Genomic DNA, 11,181 nt, shown 5'->3' on the forward strand with positions numbered 1-11,181 from the left:
TTCAAATATTACCGTTTATCTCCCGATAGCAAAGTCATAAGAGTCAAGGTTATAAGCTGGTTAAATATCTTTTTCCCTCTACTTTCAAATATTGTTGTTAAACAATGCTTAACTTTACTGGTTTTTGACACATCGCTAGTGGACCTTTTTAACCCCGAACCTTCATATATTACTATATATTCTTCGATAAATTCTGGGAAATTATAACTGGGAAAATGTTATTCGACAAAATGTCCCTTTGATCGAACCAAGTTTAGGTTTTGAATTTAAATAATATAAATAAAAAATAATATAACCTAGAAAATGTTTATAAACACCAATGAGTATATAATTATACAAATGACAATTTTCAGAGCACCGTGTTTGGGAAAAATATGCCAAAAAGTGCGTTTTCATATTAACATTTCAAAAAAGTTGATATTTTGAGTTTCTAGTAACACTTGCGGCCCGTTTAATAACGTTTTTGTGTATAAATAGAACTACAAACAAAACTACTTACTACAATTTAATCATAATTAAATAATATTCACGTGAAAAATTGTATTAAACGTAATTGAACATCATCTGTCAAAAACGTTTGACATTTGACGTATTAGCCACCGTCCATTGTTTTATTCAAATTACGCTTCTACAAAAATGTTCAAATTGAAAATGTAAAGTTTCTACGCGATTTTGAAATAATATCTCACCTCTCCGAGAACCTGCTGATTAGCACGAATTTTTCAAGACTAAGACTGGCCAAATCGGTTTAGCCGTTTTCGAGTTTTAGCGAATCATTTTATCGAGAGCTCCATTTTTATATATAAGAAAATAATAATAAGAATACGATAAAAAATGGAATAAAAGCCAAACTAAAATACTAACTAATATTCAAGCCGAATTTTTTTTAGAAGCACTTTAGTGGTGTGTGAAACTGACACTACAAAATCGATGTAATCGATAAAACTGTTACAACAATATCTAGTTACTAGAGACATTCATAGAGGGTAGTAAGGAACTTAAGGGCTTTTGAATGAAAACCGCGCTTTATAGGAGAGTTGACTGTATAATAAACACTACTTTATTGTTGTATTTATTTTCATTGTAAGATAATTTAATGTTTTTGTTCAATATTTTAATTATTTATATTTTTTCAGATACCATACAGGAACCTTGGCCTTCGGCTCATTGTTAATAACAATATGCAAAATTATTAGATCTTTTTTGAAGAAAAATCAAAATCAGGGAAATCCATGTGTAGCCTGTCTTATTTGTTGCTGTAGATGTTTGTGTTGGTGTATTGAAAGAATCATCAAATTTATTACTAAGTGAGTATAAAAAAGAGTGCGCGTAAGGTTCACACGCAATTGAAGTAAAACTTATTTGCTACTGTATAAGATGGCATTTAAGTAAATATAAATACATCATATAACAATTTTAAATAATGTTTATTAGTAATATGGTAACATTCGTCGTAATGCACATATTTATTTATGTCAACCATTATGCATATTTATATAGTAAAAATTATAAATTTTATATTTATAATGGCTTTAAGAATATGTACAATATTTAAAAGCAATAATGTTATTAAAGTCATACTTCAAATATGACATGATCGGTTTGTCATTGTAATTAGCATTTAGAAATGAACCTTTTGTTGATATCGGTACGAATACAACGTTGATGCCGGTACGCATACAACGACAGATCTCTATTAACATACCCGACGACTAATCACAATCGACCCGTATTGAAATGATATCATCGAAAGCGAATGACTTTTTAAAATGATGTAATCATAGTATAGCACATTTTAATATGTCTACTACAGATACAGAAATTAAAATCCATGAGTTTTCTAACAAATATTTGAGATGTTTCAAATTTTATGATAAAAGTGCCCTCTAGAAACTATAGATGTGTTTCGTGCTGATAGAGTAAAGATTGGATTTTTTTTTTAAAATTGTTGTAGATATTTTATAACGTTGTAATTTTAGTATGTTATACTCTGATATGTCTACTATCTTAACAAATACTAAAACTGATATTTAATCTAACAAATATTCGAGATATTCAACATTTCATAATAAAAGTACCCTCTATATACCGTGCTGAAAGAGTAAAGTGTAGATTTTTTTTTAAATAATTCTGTATATTTTAGAACGTTGTAATGTTATACTCTAATATGTGTACTATCCTAACAAATACTAAAATCGACGAGTTTTCTAACAAATATTCGAGATATTTAAATTCTATGAAACAAGTACACTTTAGAATTTACAGGGTCCGGCACTCGAAGTGTAACCAATTGAAAGAGCCATAAATTCAGTTTGGAAAATCAATTTTACTCGATTCAAAGTACAAAATGTGTAAAATAATACAAAATTTAAGAACAATTCACTTTTGCTCGACATGACCACCTTTTGCTTTGACTATGGCCTTTAGACGGTCCAAAAACAAATCGCATTTGGCCGAACGTGATTTGCAGGTATTTTGGCCCACTGGCGGACAACGGCTTTTTTTAGCGCCTCGAGACTGATGCACCCCTTAGTTCGGACCTTGCTCTCCGAAATGGCCCAAAGAGAATGATCCATAGGATTCGCGTGTGGTGAATTTGAGAGCCATTTTGCGGACGTTTTGAAGTTCGGAACGGTGTTTTTCAGCCATTCTTGGTTCACTCGAGCTTTATGATACGGTGCCGAGTCCTGTTGAAACGTCCATGGTCTGCCACCGAGATGTTGATTTGCCCATGGCTTCAAAGCAACCTTCAGAATACTTTCCCGATGATATCGCACATTTACCTTGACGCCAGGCTCGATGAAAACGATTGGAGATCGCCCATCCGCGGTTACAGCGACCCAAACCATTATCCGTGGCTGGTGTTGCCTCCTGGTGGCCAGTCGATGGTTCAAATTCTTGTCTGAACGTTCAGTCAAGTAAACCCTATCGTTTTGAGAGTGTGCGAATTGCTTAATTATGAAAATTTTCTCGTCGGAAAACACAATGTTCGGAAATTTACCACTCTCGGCCAGGCGAAGCAACTCCTTAGCTCTCTGAAGTCTCACTTGCTGCTGCTTCGACGTAACATCATGTGCCTCTTGGATCTTATAAGGCTTGACCTTGAGATCATTTTTCAGTATGCGGCGGATGCTACGATCAGATGTGTTAAGTTCTTCTGCCATTTAATTGGCACTTCGTCGGGGATTTCGCTCGAGTCGCTTTCTCACTTTTTTGACCATCTCATGTGACGTTGCAGTCTTTTGGTGACCACCTCCATGACGTTTTGCGATACTACCGGTTTCATTGTAACGAGTTATGGTGCGATAAGCAAAAATTTTATTCACTTTAAGGTGTTTGAGTCCTCGAACTATCGCTGGTTGTGATTTTCCAGCTAAATATAATGTAATCACACTGTTACGTTTGAAATCCATTACTGATTTCTTTTTTTCGCGTTCACTGTCGACTAAATACTTTCGTACGCTTATAAACAATAGACTAAACTATCATTTAGCTAACTTACTGACAGTTGGTACACGTGCATCAGCTACGCGAGCTGTTTGAAATTGGTTACACTTCGAGTGCCGGACCCTGTATATACATATGTGATTTTAAGTGACACGCTGAAGGAGTAAAGTTTAGAAATTTATTGTAATTTTTGTATTCGTTTTAGAATGTTGTAATTTTAGTATGTTATATTTATCCATTGGCACTCGACTCTTATCTTATCTTATCTGCCGTAATGCACTTCCGTTGCATTTGTACGGATTTACACCCTAGTCGCATCTAAAGATGATTTACTTCAAAAATAAAAAATTGTTAATAGAATTAATTATTAATTTTGACTTTTAGGTATGCTACTATAATGTGTGCAATTCATGGTAAAAATTTCTGTGTCAGCGCTAAAAATTCTATGTCCCTGATTTTGCGAAATGTTGGATTGTTCAGTATTGGAAATTTTGTAAGTAACAAAATAATATTATATATATATATATATATATATATATATATATTAGGGTGGTCCTTAATTTGGACATTTTCGAATTTTCTTGCTCCCAAGGGCTCAAATGGTCCCAAATTGATAAAAAACAATTTTCTCAAAGTCTTAGCTCTTAATATTAACTTCTAGATAGAGCGCAATTCAATCAAACTTGGGAATGGGAATAGCTTGGAAAAAATTTTGAAAATTAAAAAAAAAATTGTTTAGGTATAGCTTAGCGACAAATGAATTAAAAGTGAAAATTGTGTCATTTTTTATTGAAAATTCGACGCTCTGCAAAATGTTTGAAAATGTATTCATGCTATTTCCATACAAATCTTCGATTGAATTGCGCTCTGTCTAAAAGACAATATTAAGAACTAAATTTTTCAGAGAATTGTTTTTTACGAATTTGGAACCATTTGAGCCCTTGAGAGCAAGAAAATTCGAAAATGTTCATGTTAAGGACCACCCTAATATATATACTAGCTGGCCCGGAAACAATTATTTAGCCATGAAAAATATATCTAGAAAAATTTTGCTATAGAAAATATATAACTTATTGTGAATGTAAACGTGCATGGTATATAAGTGGAAAAAGTTAAAAGATGGTTTACTCACTGCAACGCATGCTACATATAAATGTTACTGGGGATCATTAATAGTCGTTGCAAGTGTCAGACTAATCTAAAACTGTATTTAAAATATCCAAATATGCCAACTAAATTTAAATAAATATTATTACCGCTTTTTTTTACTAATTCGGTATTTTTTATTTACGAAGCAAGATCTAACTATTTATATTTGAATTATGTTGTGACATGCTTGGTGAATCGAGTCAGAATTTAAAAAATATGAAAAAATCCATTTTTCTCTCAGAAACAATTTTATCTTCAGGTTTTATTATTAAATTTCTACCATTTTTTTGCAAAATTGCTCACTTGCTTAAATTTTTGCAGAAAATTGACCTCAAAGTTTAAATAATAGAGTTAGGATTAGACAAACCTTTGATAAAAATAAATTGTTTTTTAAAGAATTTTTTTTATTTTCTGGCATTTTTATAGAATCAAAAAACGAAACTATAATTAAATCAAAAACATTCTTCGACTAAACGCAATAAAATAAATTACTCGATTACTAAAAATGAATATTAAGTAATAGGAGTTTGTGGTAGGAGAGTAACAATTTAGGACTGTGTTATATATATACTAGCTGACCCGCCAAACAACTATATAAGACATTTATAAACAATTTCTAAAGAAAGTTAATATTTTGAATTTCTAATAACAATTTCAATTTTATTCTGCAATAAATCTTAAAAATTTTCTTTAACAAACTCCAAAAAGATTTATGAAAATCCGAATAACCGTTTAGGAGAAGTATCAAATAATACACCCGTACAGAAGAATTTTATATATATATAACATATATGAAATATTTTCTTTTTTAGGTGACCAGTAGTTTGCTCCTAATGTCCCAACTCCTGGTAACAGCCGTAATGGGTATCATAGCATATGCGGTATTTGGTAACGATTGGATACCACTTGAAGAAGACAATACCATCAACTATTGGTACATGCCAGTTGCCATAGTTGTGGTTGGAACTTTGATAGTCACGACTATATTTTTCGGAGTATATCATATGGCCATCGACACTATTGCCCTTTGCTTTTGTAAGTGATAAAAAATACTTGTTGATAGTGAAGGAAATGCCCCCAAAAAAGAATTGAAATTCACTTATTTAGGTAAAATCTATTGTATTATTAATTTTATTATTTTTAGTGGAAGATTGTGAAAGAAACGATGGATCATCTCAACGACCTTACTACATGTCCACCGAGTTGCTGAGGATTATGGAAAAAACTAATAAGCAGCAATAAATATAAGTATTACTAAATTTTTATACAATTCTAATTACTAATAAACTAATTTACTAGTTGTTTTACTAACTTGTTTTACTAACCATACAAATTAGAAGTTTGTGCCTGCGGGAATAAGAACATCTGGCGTGTCGACCCGGCGCCAAAGCTCCGGGTCGACGAGCTGCGTGTTAGAGTTATCCAAGAAACAAGGGTAATTTTATATTAGTGGCATTGACGCTCATGTTTGGATAATAACAATATAAATAGCTATTAGAAGGCAAACGGCAAAAAAATATCGAACTCGAATCCAGATGCGAAAGCAAAAGTTACCACAGAAACTTTCTTTAGCTTTCTAAAATTTTCATATTGAAAGTATAATTTTTTTAAATAATTTTGTTTAAATAAATTGTATTACTTTTATAATTAGGGAGCGTTCATTAATCGCGTAAGGCTTTGACAAAAATCACAAAATATTAAGTTGGTGGGAGGGTAAAGTCTAGTAAGATATCACGTGTATTTATGTTTTACATGAATTTTAAAAACAATCTTAACATATTTTCAAAAAATAAAAAAAGTTTACGTTTTTTTCTCTTAACTAAAAATATAAGTGATGTTTGGCGGGGAAGCAGGGTAATTTTAAATATCACCACGGAGAGGAGGTCCAAAAATCTCAAAAAAATTGGTCACGTGATTAATATACGTGTATTTATTCTTTACATGAATTTTTAAAAAAATCAAAACATTTTTTCAAAAAAAAAAATTAAAAAATACAATTTTGTCTCCTAACTAAAAATACACGTGATATTTGGCGGGTAAGGAGGGGTAATTTTAATTATTATTACGGAGAGGAGGTCTAAAAATCTCTAAAAAATCGGTCACGTGATTAATATACATGTATTTATTTTTTACATGTATTTTCAAAAAAATCTAAATATTTTTTCAAAAAAATGAAAATTTTTACGATTTTTTCTCCTTAAGTCGATGAAATTTTGTATATCGATAGATTTTGCATTATGCTGAAAGAACATAGTAAAATATTATAGGCCTAGGATAAGCGGTTAAAGTATAAAAAAAATAGCAAAGAATCGGTATGACAAGCATATGTATGCTCCATATTGTAAATTTAGTTTCCTCGTCAGTAGAGTTTTTTTTATATTCTAGATCGGAATTGATTTTGCTCGTCAGTAGAATCCTTTAAGTCAAAATTTAATTTTTTTAAGTCAAAGTTAAGATTGCTCGTCAGTAGATTCCGGTTTTAATGTTCTAAATCAGAATTTTATTTTTTTAAATCAAAGTAAGTTTGCTCATCTGAGAGTACGTTTTCAATCTTTTAAGTCAAAATTTTAATTCGAAGACTGGTCTTCCGTTTGACTTCAAACGATTGCAATTTCCAGTTCGCCTTGCGTTCGCAATAACAAGTCGCAAGGCCAATCTCTTAGTGCTTGCGGGATAAATTTCAAATAAATTATTCAGAAAATCATTGTTTTTCACATAGGCAATTATACGTTCCCTGTTCACGAGTTGGAAAACCATCCGCTTTGTTTGTGTTAACGTCAGACCAAAAAACAAAAAATGTGGTTTACCAAAGAGCACTTCAATGAAACGGATAATTTGCGGATTCACTTTCATTTACTTAGAGAAGTTTAACTAAAAAACACTTCATATTTGTAATCGAAATAAATTCATTACTGTTGTGTAATAAAATCAAATTTTTGCTTTTCAAATATGAAACAAACAAAAAATTTCTTCATCTTTCTCACGAAACCATCTGGTGGCGAAACGGAGTTCGTCGGGTTTGCTAGTATTTTATATGATTGAGGGTACTAACTATAAATCAAACACACACATGCCATACTTTTCTTTAACTACTTTTATTAACAATTATCAAAATTTCTGCAAACTTATCTTAAAATCATCGCAATCGTCCTGCGTCAGCTCCCAATTCAAATCGCTCGCAAGGATCATCAGTTGCATCAGGACAGGACCTCTTGTTAAATACGGCAACTCGCCGGCAGGCAAAGACACCTCTAGTTCCTTATAGAGTTCTTGAAACGTCACAAACTCTTTGGCTGCATTCAAATTGTTTTCAATAATTTTCCTGGAATGGAGTTTCACTATTTTGTGGTTGATGTTTCTTGGATAGGTTATAGGGAATTTTATGTCCTGTTGTGATGATGATAATGACGGTGGTGGTTTTACCTATTAATAAGGGATGATAAAGGGTGTAAAGGATTTTTGGGTATCGGAAAATAAATTTTGGAATTTCTATTTACCAGTTGCTTATTGCATTTTGGAGTACTCGTGGAACATCCTGATGCATCCTCTTGCTGATCACATGTCTAAAAAAAATAGATTTTAAAACAATTTTTCAGATTTTAGATACATTATGTGGCAAATATATTTTTTAGAATTTATTATGATGACACACATGCATTGTCGAAATGTACATAATGAATAGTTATTAACTTCCCGAAGGAGAAGTTTATGTTTTCATAAAAAAATCCGATTCGCCAATTTTATGTTTTCTCGACGTTTCAAGCCATTCTGAATCGAATGAGACCAAATTTAAGGGAAAAGTATGTGTGTGTGTGCGTGTGTGTAAGAACAGATTTTTGTCCTTTCGTCGACGTTTTCTCAAAAACGGCTGGACCGATTTTGAAAATTTTAAAGCCATTCGATGTGTCTTGATAAGAACATGCTTTTGTCAGTTTTGCTCGGATAAGCCGTTTCTTCGTAAATAGCAGAAATGAGAAAAAAATTGTACACGTTTTGAAGGTTATTGTAATCGTCCAAAAATCGAAATGAAATTTTTTGCATATCTTTACGTTTTAAAGATTTCTGAACATTTTTTTATACTTTGGGAAAAGTGGATGTGGGTTTGTGTATGTATGGATACAGTATTTTGTCGACGATTTCGGGCGCACGGATCAACCGATTTGAATGGTTTAAAAAACATTCGTTTCCTATTGATAAAGAGATGTGCTGATCAGTTTTTGGCAGAGGCAAGTCCAGCCGTTTCGGAGATACGGAGCAAAGAGTGCAGAAAATAGAAATCGAGATTTTGAGACAACAGAGTATCGGATTTAAATGATCTAACAAACATTCAATTTGTAATGATTGGGAGAAGAAGTGATTAGTTTTTGGCAAAGATAGGTCCCGCTATTTCGAAGATACAGAGCAAAATGTGCAAAAAATGGCAGTTGTTGAGTGAACTAAGCGTCCGATTTGAATAATCTAAATTAAACTTTCTGCTTGTATTGACAAAACAATTGCTTTTGAAAATCAAAAACTATTACATCTTTTTTTATTTTCCATAAAATAGTTTTGTAATTTTGGATTAAAAATTCAAAAAATTCAACAAATTACCCAGACTTAGCACAGTCTAAGCGCCACTCTGGTGCAAATGTTTACCCAAGTGCGTTTAGACTGTTTATGTAATTTTCCAACTATTGAAAAATGTGAAAATGCCGCCAAGCTAAGCGCAGTATAAGTGAAAATGTCGCACGGAATTATTTGCAAATGCTGTTTAGACTGTAACTATACGGGAGCATTTTTTCAATTTTGTATAAATTAGGCAACTTTTTTTTTAAATTGAATTCGAAATGAAATGACGATTGGAGATAAATTGATTTATGATTTACATTTGATTTGCTCTGATTTAACAAGATAGCAAAAGTAATGAAAGTTACAGTATTTGTAATAATACATTTGAAAACGTTTAAAATTTCTCGAATATTTCGTTACGGTACGGGAAGTTCCAGCAATTTGCCTTAAGGCACGATGCCATACACCACTAGTAGGTTTTTAAACTGAAAATTTTCGCATTTCAGCATTTATCTACTTTCAATATTTTGCATTCTTTGTTTCGTTTTCATTTAAATCTTGTACTAGTTCATATTTTATTCTTTCTACCATTTTTCTAGTCTAAATCATTTTTCTATTGGCATACAGTACTCGACTAGGATTCGATCTGAGTGTCTCTGTAGTGCTATTCGAGCTCTTGCCCACTTTGGTCACATCATATTATTGTTATTTTTATTGATGATTGTACTGAATGAAATGATGAGACCAAATTTAGATGAAACTTTGTATGGCCATAGATTTCTTACTCTGAAATAACATATTAACGATTAGCAGTTGAATTATAACGAGTGGGGCATGGCATCGTGCCTTAAGGTAAATTGCTGGTACATCCCGTACCAGAATTATATATTCGAGGATACACCTTCTCCGTTTACTGCACTATTAAGGCAAAAACAGACGAGCAAACTAAATATTGACCAGAGTAAGACAAAAGTGAAACAAAAGTTTTTGGATATCAGTAAATAACTTCTAGCCCTTACCTCAACAGGAGAAGCCTCCAATGACCCACTTCCTCCAACTTCATCATCATCATCATCATCCAATTCATCTTCATCATCATTTTCAAATTCCTCATCATCGTCTTGAGGAGACGTAAACGGCCTCATAAAATACCTATTGACCGAATCCTTCGACAAATCCAAAGACTCGGGAAAAAAATTTGCGATATGATTCCATTTCTGTAGCGACTTTTGTCCAAATTTATTGGGTTTCGTAATACGAAATTGGTCGTCGGAGATTGGTGTCGAAAGATCTATTTTGATGTGCGTTTTTAGGCGTTTTGCTGAATTCGATGATCTTGAGGAAGAGGATTGGGATCTACGTTTGCGAGTTACTAGAAGTAGAATATATTTGTATATATATATATATATATGTATATATATATGTATATATATGAAAAATTTTTATTTGTTTAATTCTTACATCGTTTGAATGTATGCACTGGTAACTCATCGACTTCTGCATTCATGTTAAATGTAACTTCCATTTCTGAATCATTGGAATTGTCATCATTCTGACCTTGGAAACTTGTTCCAGCATCACTTAAAGAAAAATAATTTGTTTTTTATTTTTGAAACAAAATTTTTGTACTATTTATTAGCAGCAAAAAAGCAATAAATAAAAAGTGGCATTTAGCTTCAAGGGGGTATTCTAGTGTAGAGCAATAAAATTTAGGTCAATTTTAAAGTGTAGTAAAAGAAGGGAATGAATGTTTTTACTGTCCATTTTGTACCACTTGTTTATTAATATTATTAAAATACAAAACAAAAATTAAAAACGCCCGAACAAGCGATGAGTAAAAAAAAATTTTTTTTACAAATTAGCGACTGAGAAAAAAGTGTATTTTTACTGTTTTTTGGAGTTTCTCGAATTTTTTAAAAATAGTAAAAATTGTAATTTGGGGATAATCCTAGTTCAGGCTATAGATAGACTCTCTGAACATTTCAAATGAATCGGTCGATTAAAACTCGAGAAATCGTGTCAACAGTACTGAAAAAG

The 11,181-nt window shown here is 31.9% G+C and overlaps 1 protein-coding gene across 1 annotated transcript in view; it reads left to right on the plus strand.

Annotated features, from left to right (window-relative positions):
* Positions 1–5,838, plus strand: part of LOC113370431 (CTL-like protein 2) — a 36,233-nt gene extending 30,395 nt beyond the window's left edge. The window contains exons 11-14 of the mRNA XM_026611099.1: positions 1,137–1,307; positions 3,832–3,940; positions 5,409–5,631; positions 5,741–5,838. Coding sequence (XP_026466884.1) covers positions 1,137–1,307; positions 3,832–3,940; positions 5,409–5,631; positions 5,741–5,838 — 601 coding nt within the window. The remainder of the gene's footprint in view (positions 1–1,136; positions 1,308–3,831; positions 3,941–5,408; positions 5,632–5,740) is intronic.
* Positions 5,839–11,181: the final 5,343 nt, after the last annotated feature.

This window comes from Ctenocephalides felis, unplaced genomic scaffold (assembly GCF_003426905.1).
Source record: "Ctenocephalides felis isolate EL2017-DRISC unplaced genomic scaffold, ASM342690v1 CF-g0.4_SCAFFOLD_00845, whole genome shotgun sequence".
NCBI lineage: Eukaryota > Metazoa > Arthropoda > Insecta > Siphonaptera > Pulicidae > Ctenocephalides > Ctenocephalides felis.